This window comes from Ochotona princeps, chromosome 9 (assembly GCF_030435755.1).
Source record: "Ochotona princeps isolate mOchPri1 chromosome 9, mOchPri1.hap1, whole genome shotgun sequence".
Taxonomy (NCBI): Eukaryota; Metazoa; Chordata; class Mammalia; order Lagomorpha; family Ochotonidae; genus Ochotona; species Ochotona princeps.
In genome coordinates this window covers 71,765,271-71,789,021 of record NC_080840.1, presented here as the reverse complement: position 1 = coordinate 71,789,021, position 23,751 = coordinate 71,765,271, and the positions used below count along the sequence as shown (strand labels likewise).

The window sequence follows — 23,751 nt, the reverse complement described above, 5'->3', positions numbered from 1 at the left end:
CGGGCGCGGCCTCGCAGCACGCCCAGAGCTGGGGCTCCCCAGATAGAGGGTGAGTTGCGGGCCCAACGCGGGGACGCGCGGGGTGGTGTCCGAAGCGCCCGCGCCACGACCCGTGATGGCCGGACGGGGTGTGGGCGTGATGGCCGGGGGCTGCCACGCCGGGGCTAGAGACGTGTCCTCACACCCGGAGGCCGGCCAAGAGGGACGAGTGCCCCCGACACGGTCCTTCCACCTGTCGCGGGGGTGAGGGGCACGGAGGCTGGGTCCACTCCGGCTCTGAGGGCTCCCGGAGTCGCTCCGAGCGCAGTTTTCTCCGTGTGTTTCCCCGTGGCACGAGGCCCACGCTTGGGAGGTGTGGGAGCGCCGTCGAGGTTCTCCCGGCTCCGCACCTGCTTTTGATGTTAGTGAAAGACCCTCACCAAAAGGCATGAGCTCTAGCAGCAGCAACGCCATTTTGCAAGGCTTAGAACTAAGTATAGCAGGATCTCTGGGAAGGAAGTGGACAAGGACAGGACAAGCTTGCCTCATATCTGTGGTCAAACATCTGGCCCCCAAATAAGGCAGAAATATTAGGAAAGAGAGCTAACTCAGCGCCAACTCAGCTGTTATCAGAGATAGGGAACCAACTCAAGGCTAAATCAGTCATTGTTGAAAATTCCCGGTATCAAAATAAAGTTGCCGTCACCATGACCCTGGCCTTATAGAAATCCACCAATCAGAGTCCTGTAACTATGCTTTTTGCTTCTGTAATTGCGCTTTTTGCTCCTGAACCCTATAAAAACCCCTAGACCCCAACCTGGGGCGCGCAAGTCTTCCAAAAGACTTTGTCGCCCCAGGTACCTGTGTATCTGAATAAACCTCTTGCTGTTTGCATCCGCTCAAGTGGTCTCGTTGTTCCTTGGAAGGGGCCTCCTCAGAAAGAAAGTACCCCTCGGGGGTCTTTCAGTTAGTACTTCATTCTGGGGCCTGTTTCCTGGCGTCCGGATTCCAGGGAGCGCCGACGTGAGCTGCTCTTGACCCTTGCCTTTGTCGGAATGGGGAGGCCAACCTGTGCACACTTGTACCTGAGATTTTTTTTTTTTAACTTGGAAGTTCTCCGTAGGTCCACTGGGAGAATACAAGTGAGGAAAACAATTGGAAGTCTGTCAAAAGCAGCATGTCGGTGTGTGCATACAGACACCCGAACAGAAGAGAGCCTGTCAGTATGTCTTTTCCTTCTACTGCATGTCCTGGGAAGTGCGCCCCCTTCAGCAATGGAGTGGGAATAGTAGACCTGATGTAGATGAAGAATAGATTTTTTTTTTTAAACAATAAGCAAATTGAAGACAGTTCCTGAGTCTCCGTTTTTAAAACCAGCTACATTGTCATTTTAATAACCGTGAGAACAACTGGTCCTGCCATGTGTGATCCTGTCTTCTGTCTTTTCTCCTGGAGGTTGGTTTGCTTCTCGCGTTTTAGTTTTGTGTCTGATAGGGTGTTTCCTGACCCTGCGGAAGAAATGTTATAGATTCACAGGTGAAGACATTTTTCTTCCGGGTTTGAGCGCTTCTGATCTGGGAGAAAAATGTTCATCTGCGTGTAGTTTCTTCTCGTACTTTCCTTTTATTCCTACGTTTTTGCTCTTTCAGATGGCAGTGCCTGGCTACAAGTTACTGAAGTATCCGTCATTTCTTCACTGCCTGAGCCGTGCTACTGCTTGTGAATCCTGAATCTGTATGGCTTTTTCCTGAACCATCTGTGTCGGTAGGACTAATTTGTTCCTTTGGTCCTGGTCCTGGTTGGATGGAAGCAGAGTTTGCCTGTTTTACTTAAAGCGGTAGTTCACCGCCACTCCTGGGAATGGGGCCGAGGATGCAGGGGGTGTCAGGAGTGACTCTGCCTGTTCAATAGTAAGTGTTCTGATTGATGTAAATTCTGACACACAAGTTCTGTCTCATTGGGGAACAAGCCAGGAGCCGGGAATTCCCTCCAGGGCTACCAGGTGGGTGTCAGGGGCTGAACACTTAAGCCATCCTCTGCCGCTTTTCCAGGTGTAAAACTGGGAATGTGGATGGGAAGGGGAGTAGTTGGGACTGAGAGCAGCACTCAGATATGGGATGCCGGCGCAGTAAGCAGTGGCTAAATCTGAAGCACCACGGTGCTGGCCCTCTGAAATCCTACTTTCCGTGGAGGTGAGTTGAGTTTAGCTTTTCATGGCTCAGTTCATGGAGTGGCAGAGAGCCAATCAGGGCAGTTAGCATCCATATCATCACCAACAGTTGTCGTTTTCCTCTATTGGGAACACGGAAGTCCTTTCTTCTGGTGATTCTGAGCTGTATTGTTAAGTGTAATCACCCTATCATGCTGTGGAGCTTTGGGACTTATTCGTCTTACTAACCAGGAGCCAGGATCCTCTCCCAGGTCTCTTACGTAGGTCCAGGGGCCCAGGACTTGAACCATCCTTCCCTGCCTTCCTGGGCCATAAGCAAGGAGCTGGATGGGAAGTAGAGCAGCCACCAATAGGGGGTGCTTGCACTGCAGGTAGAAGGCCAGCCTGATAAGCCACCACACTGGTCCCCCACTTTTCTTTGTTTTTTCATGTAAACATAATAAAATAAGTGGCATAACTTGAAAAGTAAGTTTTGTTTATGTGGTTGCCACATGTTTCTTGTTTGGTTCATTGTGTTTTAGGAGTCTTGTCACAGGAGTCCCATCCTCATGACTTCTTCTCTGTTCCCCAGCTCTGCCTCCCCTGGAGTCTCCGTAGCCCCTGGAAGGCTGCAGAAGGGAAGGAGAAGGGGATGGTTGCAGGGCCACTGCTGCCGAGGGCTCAGTGAGCTAGGTTTCTCCTGCACCCTCTCCATGGCCTCCATGTGGGCTAGTGGGACATCAGGAGGTTGCCAGTTTCCTACCAGGCCCCTCTGTGTCCTTTACCTTTGTCTCAGCCTCTGCTCATGTCAGCTGGGTCCCCAGCTTGCTGAGCTTTTGGTGTAGTTCAAGGTCAGCAAAGCAGTGAAAATCCTGCCAGAGACAGTCCTGGTGCTGAGCAATCCTGCAGCTATCAGGGATCATGAAAGAAACACTTCTACTGGGCTGGACGTCAAGATAGCACCTGGCCATGGCCTTCAGCACAGGTACAGGTGGGTTCCTGGGGCACCAGTGTTCCAAGACTGGCCAAGGGAAGACCTGGTGGTGACCCCGAGAAGGATCACCAACTCAAGAGACGAGGAGGGATGGCTAGAGAGGATTTGCTGTCTTGGGGCTGGAGTATTCCAAATTTAAGTGACTTCCCCGAAGTAGGCGTTGCTGTGACAATGCCATCATTAACAGCACTAACCCAGTGTCTGCTGTACATCGGATGTGGCTGAGGATTTCATATGGTTTTGTTGCATTCTCTCATGCCCACTTCATGGATTTCTTGATAATTCAAATAATGTGCCAGACGTGGTTCCTGGAATATTTCCAAAGTAGTGGTGTACTCAGTGTTTTTCCAGCCGAGAACTCCATGTGTAGAGTTTTAGAGCTGGGGTGGGTGTAGCGGCAATCGAAGTGAGACACCATGTGTGGAAGGAGGGGATCTCAGAATTTGATCAGGTGCCAAGAAAGAGGAGCCTGTGTGATGGGGTGTTGACCACAGGGTAATGAAGGAGCCTGAGAACTCAGCCTGGGGATTTTGATTAGGGAAGGTTTTCTGGAAAAAAAAAAAAAAAAAAAAAAAGTAACATTAGTCTCTTAAAGGGATTCATGGAGTCAGAATTGTGAGGAGTCCAGGAACACCAGATCCCAAGTTCTTTTGTTGGTTTTTGGTTTTAAGAATTAATTGTTTGAAAGGCAGAGTGACAGAGAGGCCAAGACAGAAAGAGGCCTCTATCTGTTGCTTTTAAATCCTTAAGTTTACTCAACTATGTTGTCTATAATACTGAAGAGCTGAATGGTATTATCTCTTTTCATTACATCTTACATCAAAGTCCTCTTAAAGATGTCAGACGCCTGTTTAGGAAAGAAGTCAGCTGAAGAGGGTTTCAGGGAGACATGTGTAACTGCACTCAGTCTCATCAGCTCAGTCATGAAGGCTTGGTAACTCGCAAAGAGAGGAGCAGGTGTTCCTGGGACTGGGGCTAATGATGGCTGTCAGTTGTCAGAGGCCTAGAGTTAATTTTCCTTAGTTTAAAAATGGTGTTCATTGGGCTTGGCAGTGTGGCCTAGTGGCTAAGGTCCTCGCCTTGATCCCATATGGCTGCTGGTTCTAATCCCGGCAGCTCCACTTCCTCTCTGTCTCTCCTCCTCTCAGTATATCTGACTTTGTAATGAAAATAAAATAAATCTTTAAAAAAAAAAATGGTGTTCATTACCATCAGATGGAAGATCTTCCTCTCTGTCTTTCCTCCTCTGTATATCTGCTTTTCTAATAAAAATAAATAAGTCTTTTTAAAAAGTAGCGTTCATTGCATTTTAAATCAGCTTATTTTGAGGTATAATTTACGTAAGATATCCTATTTAAAAGATAGAGCATTTTTGTCACCCTTGTCCCTGTTCTGTTTCTTGTCTTCCCCTGCCTGGCTATCACTGGCTTGGTTTTCATCCTTGTGAGTGAGCCCTGCCTTCCTAGGTCCTTATGCCCTGGAGATGGTGCCTGGTGCAGGCTGTGGGCTTGGCTGCTTTGGCTCTTCCTGTCGTTCAGGGCTCCCCCTTGTGGGGAGTAGTGGTTTTTCTTTTATATCTAAGTCATTTTCTATTAGATATACCGTTCTATGTTGATTCATTCACTTATGATAGGCTTTCCTGTTTCCAGCTATGTTGAATGAAAACCACCCCAGGCACTCATGTCCAGGTCCTTATGTGGCCATATGCTCTCTAGGAGTGGGATGACTGGGCCCGTGCATGCTGCTTTTGCAGGTGTCTGAACATTGTGGGTTTCCCCCAGCACCATCTGGATCCATTGTGTGCCTCTTCCATGTTGGGGTGTCCTTTTCCTAGGCTACTGTTCCCTGGGGTGGCTCCTAGCAGAAAGGGGTTGGCTCACTTGTGGAGGCATCAGTCAGTCTATACCATGCCCTCCCCAAAGCCTGCAGAGAAGCTGTCCTTTCCTCTGCCAAGCCCCTGGCTCCTGGAGATGTGCTGACACCTTTGTTGTTCTGGGCATACAGTTGCATAACCCAGTCTCTGCCTTTCTCATGCAGCATTCTTCCAGTTTGTCTCATTTTCAAATAGTCATTTTCTTGCAAGTCATTTAAAATTAGGTATTTACCCTATCCCACCATGGCCTCATCCCAAATATTCCAATTTGCAATAAACTTATGTCTAAGTAAGGTCACATTCCAAGGTTCTATGACTCAGGACTACCACTTATTAGTTTAGAGGGACGTAAGTCAGTCTGTAACACGTGGCATTGTAAGTTTATAAAAACTAAGACAACTTACCTCTCTCTACTTGTTCACTCCCCAAATGCTCTTTTTAAAGATGTATTTGCCTGATTATTGAAAGGCAGAGTGACACAGATTCCATCCACTGCTTCACTCCCCGAATACCTCCAGCACCAGGCTGGACTGCATTAAAGTCAGAAGTCAAGAATGTATGGGTGACAGAGGCCCAAGTACATGGGTCATCATCCATTGTTTTCCCAGGCACATTAGCAGTGAGCTGGATCCTAAGTGACACAATCAGACTCAAACTGTCACTCTGATAAGAGGAAGCAGGCATGCAAAGCTGCAGCTTCCTGTGTATCACAATGCTGGCCCTTTCCCCGTGTGCTGTTGAACGACAGGGCCGGAGCCAGGAGCTGGGAGCACAAGGCAGGTTCCCCATGGCGGTGGTGGCAGCCCAGCTATTCAAGGCATCACCACTGCCTCCTGGGGTGCACATTGGCAGAAAGCTGCAGTTGGCTGCAGGTGGAATAGAGCAACACAGGCCATTGCAGGACGTGGATCTTAACAGCCAGGCTGAATGCCCACTTGAATCTTTTAGCCATTCTTAAGGGCTGAAAAAGGCATCTTATTGAATTTTTTTTTTTTAAAGATTTTATTGTTATTGGAAAGCCGGATATACAGAGAGGAGGAGAGACAGAGAGGAAGATCTTCCATCCGATGTTTCACTTCCCAAGTGAGCCACAAAAGGCTGGTACGTGCCAATCCAATGCCGGGACCAAGAACCTCTGCCAGGTCTCCCACGCGGGTGCAGGGTCCCAAAGCTTTGGGCCGTCCTCGACTGCTTTCCCAGGCCACAAGCAGGGAGCTGGATGGGAAGTGGAGCTGCCGGGATTAGAACCGGCGCCCATATGGGATCCCAGGGATTTCAAGGCGAGGACTTTAGCCGCTAGGCCATGCCGCCAGGCCCAGCATCTTATTGAATTTTTAAAAAAATTTTGTGTGAAATAATTTCAGCCTTTAAACAAAACTTTGTAAGAATAATATAAGGAATTTCTAAATTAGCACACCTAACGTTTTACCATCCTAGTTGTAATTCTGGCTTTTCTGCCATTTATAAATGTGCATGCATGTGCAGGCAAGTGTGTATGTGTTTTTACAGATGTGTGCGTACATGTGTGCATACTGCATGTGTTTCTAAACCATCTGAGAATAAGTTGTAAACATGGTTTCACTTTACTTGTATCTGTTTTCTAAAAATAAAGCATGTATCTTACATAATTAAAATACAGTGATTTTAAAATACATCAGTGCAATACTGTTAGCTAATATGTAAGCATTACTGAAAGTGCTCTTTTTTTCAGAAATTTTCTTTTTAATGTTGTTTACATAGTTGAGAGGGATACATGTCCATGTGGGCCTCTGATTAGGGAAGTAAGGGTAAGATATGGAATAAGGTGGGTGGGACAAATGTTTTAGTTTTTTGTTCTCCTGTGTCCACAGGGGAGGAGACGGAGGGGGCGGCTCCTTGCTTGCAACCTGCATGAGCACTGGTGATGGGGAATGGGCCTTTAATGATGTTGTAGAGACCCTGATGCATAGAGGAGTGTTCCCAGCGTGTTCCTTGAATAGTTTCAATAGCTGGGACCTTGTTAGTTTTGTGGTTCTAGAATTGGGAAAAATTTCCCAAGATTTGCAGGTTGACAATGTCCACCTTAGTGCTTTTATAGACCCAGGAAAATGCTGCAAAGCTTCTCCAAGAGAGCTGTGCAACCTGTTCTGCTTTCCATCCTCTGACGAGGCACTCCTCCATCTGCTCTCCTAGATGAGCTGGCTGTCTTGTCCCTGGTGTACATCCGGGTATGCTGTCCACTGCAAAGCCATCAGCAACTGAGGAGACCCAGTCCTGGCACATGCACTCCAAGGCTGTACCACATTTCTTGTGATTTTTCTCTGTGGCCAGGGTTTGAATCAAGTGGCGTTGTCAGGGAGCCCCCCAAGACCTTCTCTGGGTGACCTCAGACTTGACTCCTGTATGTACCAGTCAGTGCAGTCTGTTTCCTGTACCTGTGAACTCACATATTAGTGGTTGCAAGCTGCCTGGTCAATACTACCCAGCCCCATATGTCACGTGAACTGATGGATGTTACAGCATAGCCCAGCCCAACCGGCCACATACCCGTTCCTTACACATACCAGTGAGTGCCACAACCTAGTGGGTGCAACCCATAATAACCCTCACTAGGCCCTCCCCCACCTTTGATTTTTGCATGTGCCTGCTTCTGCTGCAGCAAAAGCATGACCCAGCCTAGCAAGTGAGTTTCCCAAGTTCTAGCAGGCCTGCTGCCACCTCTGGATCTCACTTGTGCTGGTAGGTGCTACAGCCCTTTCCTGGTATGGCCTGCTCTTATGCCATCCAATGAATGTGTCTGTGGGTGCTGCATTCTGGTCTAGCCCAGCCTTTGTCCGGGCTCAGGCTTCTGCAAGTGTTGCTGACTTCCGTGGTCCAACCTGGGAGACATCACCACTTACTCTTGTGCAAACCAGCAGGTGCTGCACTCTCACAGAAGCGAACCCAAAGGCTCCTACAAAATATGTCATCAGATCTGGTTTTCTCACATTCTGTTGGATGTTCCAGCCCGGCCTGATGGTGGCTCATTCCTTCTTCCAGCACTCATGGGCTGGTACTGCAGCCTAGGCCAGCCAAGCATGCCCCCCCGCACCCAAGCCCTTTTTTGCATGCGCTGGTGGGCAGCACATGATGCTGCTTAGCTCAGCTCTGGTGTCCCATGTTGGTAGGTGCCTTGGCCTGACACAGATATGCCCTGTAGTTTACCCTGCCTAACAGCCTTGTCTCAGCTCCCTCACCTACCAGTGAATGCAGTGGCCTGGTCCTTGGAAGTTTCCAGAAGTCACTCCTCACCTGTCAGATGTACCCTTGGGGACCCCCATTCCAGCTTATCCTCAGACACCCTCCTTCTCTTCTTTCCATGCCTGGGGGCTGTGATGACATGTCCTAACACAGTGTCCCCACCTTCCTTGGGCTGCATAATGTAGAGAAACTCAGAATTCCCCACATATCTTTAAAAATAGATAGAATGGACAACTATACTGGCACACTGGTATAGTTAACCCAGACTTGGCATTAACCTGGCCCAGAGTGCCCGCCAGCTTTGGCTGCAGTGTAACACCTAGGTGCAAGGCAACATAGGCAGTTGTGTAGACACAGCTGGGGTGTTTTCTTTTTAAATAGCAATATTGTTTTAAATGCATGCATTGACTAGTCTTATCTGTGTGGTAATATTAAAATCCCCTGCTTCCACCCCACCTTTATATTGTTTTAGTGGAGCCCTCTGGTGTTCAGAGAAACATGTTGCAGGCATAAAGGTGAGAGAAGGAAATAGGTCAAGACTTTCATACAGAATTTTTCAATAAGGTTAAACTTTTTAATTTTTCTTTTTTTTTTTAAGATTTATTCATTTTATTACAGCCAGATTTACACAGAGGAGGAGAGACAGAGAGGAAGATCTTCCGTCCAATGATTCACTCCCCAAGTGAGCCGCAATGGGCCAGTGCGAGCCGATCCAATGCCGGGAACCTGGAACCTCTTCCGGGTCTCCCACGCGGGCGCATTGTCCCAATGTATTGGGCCGTCCTCGACTGCTTTCCCAGGCCACAAGCAGAGAGCTGGATGGGAAGTGGAGCTGCCGGGATTAGAACCGGCGCCCATATGGGATCCCGGGGCTTTCAAGGCGAGGACTTAGGCCGCTAGGCCACGCCGCTGGGTCCAACTTTTTAATTTTTCTAAGATTTATTTATGTATTTGAAGGTGGAGTTAAAGAGAGAGAGAGAAGATGAATGAATTTTCATCCATTGGTTTATTCCCTAGATGGCTTGCCCAGACCAAAGCTGGAAGACAGGGGCTTCATTTCGTTCTCCTATATGGGTAGGAGAGGCCCTAGTACTTGGGCCATCTTCTGCTGCATTCCCAGGCATGTCAGCAGAGAGCTGGGTCAAAAGTAGAGCGACTGTGACTTGAATCAGTGCCTGTATTGAATGCTGGTGCTGCAGGTAGCAGCTTTACTGGTTAAACCACAATACCAGCCCTTGACAGGTTTAGGTTTGAAGGAAAATGAGAAGGAACCAAAATTGAAAGGAGGTGGGGATAGATGGCCTCTGCTTAGACATGGTAAACACCTTATATGACATGCTACGCTGTGTGGGAATCCCGCAGAATATGTTGGTTTTTGGTTAGTTAGCAAAGAGTTGATGTGATGCAACAGAGTTGTAGGAGTTGTGGTTTTTAAGTCAGTTTGTTGCTGTCAGAGACTTTACACGGTTACTTGAATTTTTCCAACCTATATGTCACCCTATGGCCCCATGGAATTGGGCAGCAATCCCTTCTCTTTATAAAGTTCCTGTATATTTAGGGTCAGATTCCTGCCTGTCAACTGCATGGGTCTACCCAGAGTTCACAAATATCTTTCTTTCCTTCTTTTTGTAAAAGATATATTTGGACATCAGAATTATAGAGAGGGGAGAGGGAGAGGGAGAGGGAAAAAGTTTTCATCTGCTGGTTCATCCCTTAGGTGACCACATGGGCAGGGCTGGCCCAGGCTGAAGTCAGGAGCCAGGAATTCTATCTGGGTCTCCCATTTGGATTCAGGAGCCCAAGCCCTTGGGCTATCTTCTGATTTCTCAAGCACATTAGTAAAGAGCTGGCTGGGAACTGGAACTGTATGCCGAGATTGCAGGCAGTGCTCACTCCTGTGCTGTAGGCTGGCCACTCCCAGAAAATTAGGGCATGTCCTGAGTTCCTTCCGCTCTGTCTCCTCAGTTCTCATAGACTCCCTGCAGTTCCCCCTTTTAGTCCAGCTGTGGAAATGTAGGGATTATGTTTGGCCCCGCTCTGCTGTGACTCCTGGTGCCTGCCCATGTGCAGTTCCTAAGGGCCCAAGCACAGAGAGAAGATGAAGTCAGGTCATCCTGCCCCTGTGGAGCCACATGTTCTTAGCTTGGGGTTATGGGCCACCATGGGCTCCCTCTATCACTATTCCTGCAACCCCAAGAGTATTTTCACTCAGGGGCACAATGAATGAGGAAAAATAAAAGAAAGTGGGGCAACTCCCCTTCCTGCCACCAAGCATTAGAAGTCCCTTACCTGCTCCTTGACCCAGACCTAGAGAGCCTTCCTGTTGGAGCCTCCTGTCCCTGCCTCCTGCAAAACCCAGTCCCCCACTGTTTTTTTTTTTTTCTTCTTTAATTTGGTCTTAATTTATTTTGTGTTTACAAGTAGATTGGAGTGCATAAAGTTTGGAGTGAAAGGCCTGTGGCACAATTAGCAGCACCCAAGCTGAACAGAATCTGGGATTTATGAAAAATTTAAAGGTGGTTGGAAACACAATGGGCCCCAGCCTCCCACAACACTGGGGCCCAGTAGGGCAGAGGAGTAAGGTCTCCAGGCCAAGGGCTCAGGGCTAAGGCTTCGTTGTGGATGCAGCAAGGCTTGTGATGATGGCTGTGATGGTGAGGCCCTGGGCAGCAATCTGGTGTGCATCATTAGCTGGGAGCACCGTTATGGCCCCAGTGGAAGCAGTAGGGCTGGCTGTAGGTAAGGGCAGCTGTGTGCCCAGCAGCGTCATTGTGTTCTCACAGGTCTAGCCAGGGAACTTTCCTTTGAAGCTTTCTGAACCCCTGCAGACACTGGGGCTAAGCTGGAGTGAGAAGTACAAGACTGGCACTCAGCTCTGCTTCCTGATGTGGTCCTCTTTGTGTGACTTCTTAAGGTGAAAACTCAAGAAATACATTATAGGTCATAGTTATTTTCTGCTAAAAAATACTACATCTACAGGTCTCCCTCTAACCATTGCTTTTACCACATTGTGCAAGATATTTTCTGCTTTCCATAAAGATATCTTCTTTGACTATTTGGAATTTAAGAGTTCACTGCTTCATATCCCAACACTTGGTTGGGGTTTTTCCAAATAGTTAAAACTTAAGTTTTTGGAACCCTGCTACCCACGTGGGGGACTGGGAAGAAGCACCTGGCTCCCAACTTCATGTCAGCTTAGCTCTGGACATAACGGACATTTGGGGAGTGAATCAGCAGATGGAAAACCTTCTATTTTAATCTCTCTCTCCTTCTCTCCCTGTAAAATCTGCCTTTTCAAATAAAAAATAAATAAATCTTACATAAACAAACAGAAGCATAGCATTGGACCAGCGTTGTGGTGGGTCAAGCCACTGTTTACACCTATCTCAGAGTGATGGTTTGAATCCTAGCTGTTCTTCCAATCTGGTCCCCTGCTAATGTGCAGAAGATGGCAGAGTACTTGATCTTCGGACACCCATGTAGAAGACCCAGATAGACTTCCAGGCTCGTGGCTTGGCCTGGTTCAGCTGTGGCCACTGCAGCCATTAGGGGAGTGAACCAGCAGATGCATACAGTCTGTCTGTCTGTCTGTCTCTCTGTCCCCCTCTCAAATAAATGTGTCTTTAAAAAAAAAAAGAAATTGAGCATCACTAGTATCTTTAAAAAATTATTATTTTTGCCCCAGTGCAGTGGCATAGCAACTAAAGTCTCCTATCCAGCTCCCTGCTTGTAGCCTTGGGAAAGCAGTCAAGGACGGCCCAAAGCCTTGGGACCCTGCACCCATGCGGGAGACCTGGAGGAAGTTCCAGGCTTCTGGCTTTGGATCAGCACAGGTCCAGCCATTGCGGTCATTTGGGGAGTGAAACAGCAGATGGAAGACCTACTCTGTCTCTCCTCTCTGTATATCTGATTTTGCAATAAAAATAATCCTTTTAATAAGTTATTTTTATTGGAAAGGCAGATTTACAGCGAGAATGAGAGAAAGATCTTCTATCCGCCGGTTCACTCCCCACATGGCTCAATGGTAAGAACTGAGCCAATCCAAAGCCAGGAGCCAGGAGCTTCTTTCAGGTCTCCCACGTGGGTACAGGTTCCCAAGGATTTGGGCCATCCTCCACTGCTTCTCAGGCCATAGCAGGGAGCTGGATGGGAAGAGGAGCAGCCTGGACATGAATTGGCACTCATGGGATTCTGGCGCTTACAGGCAGAGGATTAGTGAGTTGAGGCATCATGCTGGCCCCTGCGCCCTGGCCCCCTCTTCATTCCCATCCTCTGCCCAAGACACAGCACTGTTTCATGCTAATTCCTTTCACTGTTTTTTTTTTTTTTTTTTAAGATTTCTCAGTTTATTCTCTGAGCACTGCTTATAGTATATTATAGGAACCAAGGATGTAACTTTAAAAACTTAAAACACATTTTTGAGGCCCACTTCAATTCCTTAAAGCACAGTCCAATGAATAAACAATACAATTTTCACATCAAATACAAGTTAGTAAAATAATTCCCCAAGTAGTGTTGTATGAGCTACAACTTTTTTTTTTTAAAGATTTTTTATTTTTATTACAAAGTCAGATATACAGAGAGGAGGAGACAGAGAGGAAGATCTTCCGTCCGATGTTTCACTCCCCAAGTGAGCCGCAACGGGCCGGTGCGCGCTGATCCGATGCCGGGAACCTGGAACCTCTTCCGGGTCTCCCACGTGGGTGCAGGGTCCCAATGCATTGGGCCATCCTCGACTGCTTTCCTAGGCCACAAGCAGGGAGCTGGATGGGAAGTGGAGCTGCCAGGATTAGAACCGGTGCCCATATGGGATCCCGGGGTTTTCAAGGCGAGGACTTTAGCCGCTAGGCCACGCCGCCGGGCCCTGAGCTACAACTTTACCTCAACTATATCATTATGATGTAAGATTTTCCAATATGCAACAGCACTAGACTGGGTGGTCACTACCTAGGCAAGAAAAAAACATATTACCAGCAAATATCAGAATTGGGATCATGGTTGTCTTGTTAAATTCTTCAGGTTAACCATATTTATTAGAGAAGCTAAGCAGAAAAAATGACGTCTGGGTTGCACTGTCCTAAACAGGAACTGCATCACATATGTAGAGGTCAAATACTCTTGATAAAATAACTTGGAAGGATCTATATATACCCTAAATTTAACAAAATACTTTTATTATGTACAGGAGCCTAAATTATCTTAGGTTTAGGTAAGTGATGAAGACAGCTACCAAATAAATTTGTCAGGGCTGGTTTTCTATGAATATTAAACACCAGTCCCTGGTCTGAGATGCATTCATCTATGTACATATTCAGGCATTTCCAAGAAAAGCAAACAGCTGCAACTGTCCACTCTACTCCATTTAAATTCTTTACTTAATGTCTTATAGTACCTCACATATTGAATAGAGCCCACACATTTCAGAGTGGGATCAGACAATTTGCTTACATTTGAAGTCATATGAAGCTTTAATGAAGCCGCGTGTGCTTACTGCCTTGGGCAGTTGATGATTTTGGTACTGCCAAGTTCTTTGGAAACCAGAAGAAAAATTAAATAACCCATACCATGCAGGTCCTTTTAAAAGCTGCACAGGATTCCAGTGTGCCTTCAGCGAGCTAGTTAGTGCAACCCTACTAGAGTTGATACATAAAAACTAAATAAGAATGAACCAAAATTCCCAATATAAGAAAAAAAAGTCTGTGCAAGTAAAATGCACTCTCACCACACAGAGGATGAATGCAGTCGGCAGCATATTTTCTTGTATTGATTTTCCATTCAGAAACTGGAGACTGTTTATTTCCTTCTCTTTCCCTAGCTTAGATATAGGTTGAAAAAGAATTTGTACATGCTGTCACGAAATTAAAATTTTGTTTATATATACTTTAAAACTGGGGCACGGCAGCGTGTCCTAGTGGCTAAAGTCCTCGCCTTGAACGCCCCGGGATCCCATATGGGCGCAGGTTCTAATCCCGGCAGCTCCACTTCCCATCCAGCTCTCTGCTTGTGGCCTGGGAAAGCAGTCGAGGACGGCCCAATGCTTTGGGACCCTACACCCATGTGGGAGACCCGGAAGAGGTTCCAGGTTCCCAGCTTCGGATCGGCTCGCACTGGCCCGTTGCGGCTCACTTGGGGAGTGAATCATCGGACGGAAGATCTTCCTCTCTGTTTCTCCTCCTCTCTGTATATCTGACTTTGTAATAAAATAAATAAATCTTTAAAAAAAAATAAAAATAAAACTGTAGCTTACATATACGTGATTTCTGAAAACACTTTTAACATAATTCTTCTGTTCTGTAAAAATATTTTACATAATGCATATAATCGATTTTTACTTGATTGCGAAATTTCCTACCCATAGTTTAAAAAAAAAGTCAAGACATAGATCAGTTTTCCAAGGAAAATTGTGTGGCACCTAGTGTTCAATCTCAATAACTGCTAATCCTACAAAATCACAATTACTAAAACCCGGTTTGTAAAAGCTGTATTTTAGAAATGCTTCTCATAAATTCAGGGCAAAATAAAATCATGCTAAGAATGTATATGATACCAAAATTAGTATAAAAATAGCCATATTCTACCTAAATATGAAAAACAGACCTATTTTTTTTAACTTGAAATGCAGGTATGTCTCCTTTATATTTTATTAAAATCTCTAGAGAACACCTAGGTAACTAGAGTATACAGAAAAACCGTACAGTCTAGTCCAAACTAGGATTTATGCAAAATCCATGAGAACAACACAAACAGCTTATGGAAAACATTTATTCAAAGGTTACTCATAGGAAGTGGCTAAAGCAAGAAAGGTAGTAATGCAATTTCTTTTACAGATGTGATCTTCTACCCGTAATCTCCATTAAATCAAAAGGACAAGGTGGGCTTAACATCCCACTTAAGATTATTATTACCCAATTTTCAAAGCAACAAACACCTTAGAAATAATAAATCAGTCTGCCTTAACAGTCATGCCAATGAAATCCAAACTGTGTGACAACCTTCAGGAAAAACGGAATGTAAAATGTTGAGTTCCATTTAGATATCATCAATATCTTCATCATCATCTCCAATGTCATCAAACTGGATTTCATCATCATCTCCGGGACCAAATGTATCCGTTTCATTGATTTTCGCATGCTCTGGAAGCTCGCCATATGCTTTCAGGCTTCTGGCTTCATCTGCATTGTACTTTAAAATTACATCAGCCTTATTATCCTGATAGTCTCGGAGGCCAACCAATATAATGTCCGAGGTATTTATCCAAACCTTTTTTCTCAATTTCCCTCTGATGTGACACAGCCTCTTTGCACCATCGAAACACATTGCTTCTAACCGTCCATTCCCCAGCATTTTGATTACCTGAGCATACTCTTGTCCATCTTCTTTGAACACAAGTTCTCTTTTTTCAGATTCGTTTTCATTCTTACCTCTGCGCCTGTTTTTACCTCCTTTGCCTTTATTCTTCGGCATGGCGGCGACGGTGACCTCGCGGCGTTTCTAACTGCAGTGCTGGTGGGTGGTGCTGGCGGCGCCGACTTGTCCTGATTCACCCCAAGGCTGATGGACGGGAGTGCGGGAAGACACAGCGCAGGGCGAGCAGCGTGTGCGGGAGCCTGGGGTCGGCCTCTCCCAGGACGATGGTCGGCTTCTCCCAAGATGGTGGTCGGCCTCTCCCAGGACGATGGTCAGATTCTCCCAAGATGGTGGTCGGCCTCTCCCAGGACGATGGTCAGATTCTCCCAAGATGGTGGTCGGCCTCTCCCAGGACGATGGTCGGCTTCTCCCAAGATGGTGGTCGGCCTCTCCCAGGACGATGGTCGGCTTCTCTCAGGACGGTGGTCGGCCTCTCAGGCCGGGGGTCGGCTTCTCCCAGGACGGGAGTCGGCTTCTCTCAGGACGATGGCCGGCCTCTCCCAGGACGATGGTCGGCTTCTCCCAAGATGGTGGTCGGCCTCTCCCAGGACGATGGTCGGCTTCTCCCAAGATGGTGGTCGGCCTCTCAGGCCGGGGTTTGGCTTCTCCCAGGACGGTGGTCGGCTTCTCCCAGGACGGGAGTCGGCTTCTCTCAGGACGGTGGTCGGCCTCTCAGGCCGGGGTTTGGCTTCTCTCAGGACGGTGGCCGGCTTCTCCCAGGACGGGAGTCGGCTTCTTGCACGATGGCCGGTCGCCTCTCCCAAGCTCCTCCGGTGCCTACCTTGGCAGCAGCAAATGGCGTCACGTCCGCCTGCGTAGCTTTGTCCCACCTCTCGCTGCCGCTTCCGGAGGCCCGCTTCCTGCCTCTGCAGCGCATGCGTGGCCGGCCAACCTATATGTTAAGGCCGAGAGGACCGGTTCTCATTCCTTTCATTTTTAAAAACCAGTACTCTTCTCTGTAAATGAGTCACTACATACTATGTTCCAGTCTGTTTTGAACCTTAACCAAAATGCGATATTCCGTATATAGTTTTCTAAACCTTGGCTTAAAGTACTTATTAAATATTGATATATATGTATATCTTAGTTTATGTCCACTTGCGTAAATTATTCCATTGTATATGACAGTTTATTTATCCATTCTGTTTTTGATGGACTTTGCAGTTATTTCTAACTGCAGGGTGGATGAAGTTCAGCATATATATACTTGGTAGTAGCCTTGATAAATAGTCTAGGTGCCTACTCAGTGTTGTACTGAAGTAGTTTTCCAATAGTTGTCCAAATTACACTCCTAGAAGTGTGGCAGCTTCCATTGCTGAAGCTGTCAGTCTGACATTCACAGTGTGTTATTCATTTGATGTGGTACAGCCATCTCACTGCCACTTTATTCTGCCTTTTTCTGATTACTGCTGACTTACCCTGTGCTAGCCCTTTGGGTTTTGTTAGCAGACTGTTCCATAGACATTGTTTATTCCTAGATCCAGTTCTCCGTGGGTGGGTTGTGTTTCTTTCCTTTCCTGTCCTGTCTTTTCCTTCCTTTCTCTCTTTCTCTCTCACTGTTAGCTTAATGTCTTGTAATGATGGGCAGCATTTAGTTACTCTCAGTGTCTAATCTCCCTTTTAGTTTTTGTGCCTTTTTTCCCCTCTCATTCTCCTGTTCTTTAAAAATGTATTTCCAGAATCTCTGTATAGTTTCAAAACCTAGTATTTTCCACATGTCATTTCCCTTTGGTTGAAGCAGCTCTGTCTGCGCTTTGTATTTGCTTATTTTTTTAAAAAATATTTATTTACTTTTATTACAAAGTCAGATATACAGAGAGGAGTAGAGACAAAGAGGAAGATCTTCCATCCGATGATTCACTCCCCAAGTGACCACAACGGCTGGTGCTGTGCCGATCCGATGCCAGGAACCAGGAATCTCTTCCGGGTCTCCCATGTGGGTGCAGGGTCCCAGTGCTCTGGGCCATCCTCCACTGCTTTCCTAGGCCACAAACAGGGAGCTGGATGGGAAGTAGAGCTGCTGGGATTAGAACCTGAGCCCATATGGGATCCCGGGGCATTCAAGGTGAGGACTTTAGCCCCTAGGCCACGCTGCCAGACCTTGCTTATTTTTAAGATTTATTTCATATTATTTTATTTGTTTAATAGCATGAAAGCATTCCCCTTTGCCCTTCATTGTACTCTGGGAAGCAGTTCATTTCCAAAGGACGCATATTAGGTGCCTGGATGTGACTGTAGTGAGCTGGGACAAGAAGCAGCCTCAAATTATTGTGTTGCTTGCTTTTTTTTTTTTTTTTCTCCATTAAGTGGTGTGTGAGGTGGCATTTGCTCATCTTTCTCTGCTTCCTCTCTTTTGATATCAGCAGGGCAGGTTGGATGGGAGAGGCCTGTTCGCACAGGGCTTGGGTTCACTGGTTCTGTGCTGGCTTCTGTTCTGTTGACTTTGCTCAGCAGTCATAAAGCTGAGACTCAGATTCCAGCACCCCTTCCTTTGCCTCTCATTACCTCCAGGCCATTTTGCCTGAGATAAGACATGCGATCTGAGCAAATAGAAGTCTGAATGATGACAGTGGTCTTCCTGTAGCCCCTCTCAAGATTCCAGCCAAGCCTCCTTTGCCTGCACCACCAACAGTTCTCATTTTTAAGGCATGGATATTTAGGAGAGGGTAGGAGGGCTTTTTAAAGGGCTTTAAGGTGTTGGATCTAAGAACATTACAGTACAGCTTGATTAAAGTTCAAGGGGGAAAAGCTTTATGGTATCTATTCTTCCCTCAGGATTTAAGCTTAAGTATATTCTGATACTTTTATGTTTCATATGACTCTGTTCCCTAAGAGTATTTTATATTTCTTATCTTATCCCTTGCCATCTGTTTGACTCTAGTGCCAACAGTCTTTTCCTTGTGTCACGCTGTGTGTTTTTGCTTTGTTTTTAAAATTTTAGCTTTTTTAAAAGACTTATTTATTTTTAATGCAAAGTCAGATACATACAGGAGGAGAGACAGAGAAATATCTTCCATCTGATGATTCACTGCGCAAATGACCACAATGCCCAATGCTGCACCCATCCAAAGCCAGGAGCTCTTCTGGGTCTCCCATGTGGGTGCAGGGTCCCAAGGCTTTGGGCCATCCTCCACTGCTTTCCCAGGCCATAAGCAGGGAGCTGGATGGGAGGTGGGGCTACTGGGATTAGAACCAGTGCCCATATGGGATCCTGGTACGTTCAAGGTGAGGACTTTAGCCGCTAGGCCATGATGCTGGGCCCATTGTTTTGTTTTGTTTTGTTTTAAAGATTTATTTTATTTTTATTGAAAAGTCAGAGAGAAGTAGAGACAGACAGCAAAATCCTCCATCTGATGATTCACTCCCCAAGTGACCACAATGGCTGAAAGTGTGGTCAGTTCAAATCCAGGAACCCGAAGCTGCCTCTGGGTCTCCCACAAGGGTGCAGGGTCCCCAGGCTTTGAGCCTTCCTCAACTGCTTTCCCAGGCCACAAGCAGAGAGCTGGATGGGAAACAGGGCTGCTGGGGTTAGAACCAGTGCCCATATGGGATCCTGGTACATGCAAGGTGAGGACTTTAACAGCTAGGCTACCATGCCATGCCCTTGTGATGTTTTACAGATTAATTGAGTACAGAATTTTAGAGGGAAGACATGGTTGGTTGCAATATGAGGTCCAGTGTGGCAGGGCTTTCTGATGACATGTTTTTTTGCTTCTGTCCTCATTATTTAGCGTACCCAGTGCTCCTTTTCTTCTTGGGTGAGTCTTCTCTGGTCACTCAGAGGATCTACCATCCTGTCCTTCTGGGCCAGTTTACTGTTCTTTCCCTCCCTTCTCATTTCTCTGCCTGATTACAAAGCTTTCCATTGTTCCCAATGGTTTCGATGTAGTTTTTCTCAATCCCTCTTCACAAAGTTTTCAGTCTCCCCTTTGGAAACCAGTGTACATTTGAATTGTTAACTTTTTTTTCTTTTCTAGACTGGGAGACAAGACTTGAAATCAAAGAGCCAACTCCAAAACCAAACTTTACTGAAGATTCCTCCATGTGGTGATGGAAAGGAAAGGTACGTGGCATTCTACAATACAGCACAACTGAGAAAATGATACTTGTGGTGAGGCCCCACAGAATAACTAGGATAGAAGAGCTGGAGCAAGTACCAGTTACTCATAAGGAAACACTCATTGAGAAAGAGGGTTTTAGGAGATAATGAATTTTAATTATGTTCCAGTCAGGCTTCACTATGAAGAAAAGACCTCATAATTGGAATTCCCATGGAAAAGACACTAAGCAAAATTTTGAGTTAATAAAAACTCAAAGAATGTTTGTGGGGAAGAAAATCTATGAATGTAACGAATGTGGGAAAACCTTCAGTCAGAGCTCATCCCTTCTCAAGCACCAGCGGATTCATACTGGAGAAAAGCCCTATAAGTGTAATGTATGTGGGAAGCACTTCATTGAACGCTCTTCCCTTACTGTACATCAAAGAATTCATACCGGAGAAAAACCCTACAAATGTAATGAATGTGGGAAAGCCTTTAGTCAGAGCATGAATCTTACTGTTCATCAAAGAACTCACACTGGAGAGAAACCCTACCAGTGTAAAGAATGTGGAAAATCCTTCCGTAAGAATTCTTCCCTTGTTCAACATGGAAGAATTCATACTGGAGAGAAACCTTATAAATGTAATGAATGTGGGAAAGCTTTTACCCAAAGCATGAATCTTACAGTTCATCAAAGAACTCATACAGGAGAAAAACCCTATGAATGCAATGAATGCGGAAAAGCCTTTAGTCAAAGCATGCATCTTATTGTTCATCAGAGAAGTCACACTGGAGAAAGACCATATGAGTGTAGTGAATGTGGAAAATCCTTTAGTAAGAGCTCAACTCTTACACTACATCAGCGAAATCACACTGGAGAAAAACCTTACAAATGTAACAAATGTGGGAAATCCTTTAGCCAAAGTACATACCTTATAGAACATCAGAGACTTCATTCTGGAGTGAAACCTTTTGAATGCAATCAGTGTGGGAAGGCTTTTAGTAAGAATTCATCTCTTACTCAGCATCGGAGGATTCACACTGGAGAAAAACCTTATGAGTGTATGGTGTGTGGAAAACATTTCACTGGAAGATCATCACTTACTGTACATCAGGTTATTCACACTGGAGAGAAACCTTATGAGTGCAACGAATGTGGAAAGGCCTTCAGCCAGAGTGCATACCTGATTGAACATCAGAGAATCCATACTGGTGAAAAGCCCTATGAATGTGATCAGTGTGGAAAAGCCTTCATTAAGAATTCATCCCTCATAGTGCACCAGAGAACTCACACAGGAGAGAAACCCTATCAGTGTCATGAATGTGGGAAGGCCTTCAGTCGGAGTACAAATCTTACCCGGCATCAAAGAACTCACATGTGAGGAAAATTTTCATTGGCCTCTTCATTAAGATTAACTCAGTTATAATCACATAGGTTATGTAATGGAAAAGCTGATTAGATGTAATGATGGTTAGAAGCTTTTAAACTATAATATACCATGTTGATAATACAAACCAGTGTCAAAAAAACCATATAAAAGTAGAGAATTTTTCATTCAGAAGGTACTATGTATGACAAGGTTGAATTAGCTAATGTTACAAACATGAAGACTCAAGCTGAATGTAAGTCCAGTTGTATCATACCACATACTCTTTGAATATCATAGACTTTACACTGGAGAGAAAATGTGAGTTTGACTTGGTGGTCCAAAGACCTGCTGTGTAGTCATGATCTGCCATTAATTTGGACAAGTCACCCTTTCTATGCAGGTCTGAGTTTCCTTACCTGGTAAGCGAGAGAGTTTGGATTTATAGGGTTATTAAGATTCCTGTTAGCAAACATGTTACAAGCCTATAGGTACAGTTAATGCCAAGAAATTCTTGATTTTTCTTTTTTTAACCATTGTGTGTGTTGTCCTGAAGCTCCTATTTCTCAGATGTTTAGGATCAACCTTTTCAATCTCTACCAGTTCTTCCTATTGGCCAGCCACCTCTTCCTACTCCCCCTCCATCATTTTCTTTCCTAATATATGCAGATTCCTCCCAGGTGGTGAAATAATTGTACAAATCTTAATGCAATAGCATACTGTTTTGAGTTCTCAAATACTAGTCATTAAATTGCTCAATAAGCTGATTATTTAAAATCCTGTTAATACAAATATAGTTTTTAAATACCTAGGAATCCAATAATAAGTACATAGCTTTGTGTCATATTCTGGCCATCAAAGTGGAAGGGAGAAGGAACTGAATACTAGTGGATGTGGAAATTTGGATGTCAACTGCATTGGAAGAACTGGTAGTGAGGAAAGGGTAAATGCAGATGCCTGTAGGTGGCAGTAAGAGAAGTGGTCCGCAGATGCCATTGTCCCAACCTTACACTGGGATCTGATTTCCCAAGGTCTTCTCAGGTCAGCACTCACTAAATATTTTCACCCCTCCTCAGCTTCAACACCCTTTCTGTATCTCCCCTTTGTCTTTTTCTTCCCTTTGATCCTTCATATTACTGCTATCATTTTAAAATCCTACCCATATTTTCTTTGCCTTTTTCCCTTTATTTCCACCCCCTGACAGCAAAGTGAACAAGAAAAATAAACACAGGGAAGGAAAAAGGAGGCTTATTTTTGTTATGTGCTTTCATTTTGTCTGTGTAGCCTGCCCCTCACCACTGTTACCACCACTAAAAGGATTCCCAGTGACATTGTCCATCTCCTCACTGAGGATTGGCTGCTTTTGCTTACAGTTAAGTACGCACATGATCCAAGATGTACTAGCCCTCATATCTAGTGATCTTTCAGCTTCCTTGGGACCTCTCAGTCTATGTCCTAATTTTAAAATTCCATGAAACAAACCTGGATTTGTCAGGTCATTCTTTTAAGATAGGTCTCTTAAATCACTGTCTAGGGCTGCCATGTAATCACTGTGTATTCAGTTGGACTTGTGCTAATAAGCAACGACAAGTGTGACCAATCTGTCAATAGATACTTACTGGGTACCTACTCAGTAGTTGCTGGAGATCAGGACCTCTAAATGAGCTCATGGTAGGGAAGTCAGATATAAAAGAAATTAGGGTGTAACTGCATGACTTATAAACTACCAAGGAACAGCACCCTCTGAAACTACTCACAGCACATGCTTAGAGCATGCTTCTCTATGACTGCGTCATCACTGAGAAGACAGATGCAGCCACTTCTTTTATTGATGCCCTGTTAAATGGATATGTGGGCATTGATAGAGCTACTAATGAGGACAGTGTAAGTGGCGGAGTTTCAGGGCACAGTGCCAGAACCTCTCCCCTAGACTGTGTACATACAATCCCCAATGCCTGAATGCATATGCTCACTGTGCTTGGCTCCTGAAAAAAATGCCAACATTGGGCCCAGCCAGTGGCCTCATGGCTAAAATCCTCACCTTGAACGCTCCAGGATCCCATATGGGCACCAGTTCTAATCCCGGCAGCCCTGCTTCCCATCCAGCTCCCTGCTTGTGGCCTAGGAAAGCAGTGGAGGATGGCCCAAAGCCTGGCGACCCTGCACCCACATGGGAGACCTAGAGGAAGTTCCTGGTTCCTGGCTTTGGATCGGAACAGCACTGGCCGTTGCAATCACCTGGGGAATGAATCATCGGATGGAAGATCTTCCTCTCTGTCTCTACTGCTCTCTGTATATCTGACTTTGCAATAAAAATAAATAAATCTTTTTTAAAAATGCCAGCAAATCTAGAGAAAGAGGAAAAAAACATGCTGAATGCTTGGGTCATAGGTCTCTATTGCTGTATACATCGAATATAATTCAGTGCCTACCTACAGTTGGCAGACTCATTGGCGGATGCCAATGTAGTTTTTTTTCATGCAATTAACATTTACTGAGTCCCTAGCATAGGTCAGCATCTATGAACTTCAGGATAAATGATCCCTGGTGCTACTGTAAGGTAGTTCCTAGTATAGGATGCCAGGGGGGTGAAACAGTTGAGTGCAGAGAAGGTGGGGGTGGGGAAGAGCAGGCATAGTGAAAAGAAGGTATTGCACATTGTACTCACATATTTTGGGAACCATAGAGGTAGATGACTTGAACATTCAGTAGAGATCAAGAAG

The 23,751-nt window shown here is 45.5% G+C and overlaps 2 protein-coding genes across 2 annotated transcripts; one reads left to right on the top strand and one right to left on the bottom strand.

The window, feature by feature from the left end:
* Positions 1–1,566: 1,566 nt before the first annotated feature.
* Positions 1,567–21,544, top strand: ZFP2 (ZFP2 zinc finger protein). The gene is made up of 2 exons (XM_058668783.1): positions 1,567–1,743; positions 19,599–21,544. The coding sequence occupies exon 2, from the start codon at positions 19,841–19,843 to the stop codon at positions 21,041–21,043; it is 1,203 nt and encodes a 400-aa protein (XP_058524766.1). The 5' UTR covers positions 1,567–1,743; positions 19,599–19,840; the 3' UTR covers positions 21,044–21,544.
* LOC101520954 (eukaryotic translation initiation factor 1A, X-chromosomal-like) lies at positions 14,994–15,731 on the bottom strand. Its single transcript, XM_058668784.1, has one exon. The coding sequence runs from the start codon at positions 15,676–15,678 to the stop codon at positions 15,244–15,246; it is 435 nt and encodes a 144-aa protein (XP_058524767.1). The 5' UTR covers positions 15,679–15,731; the 3' UTR covers positions 14,994–15,243.
* Positions 21,545–23,751: the final 2,207 nt, after the last annotated feature.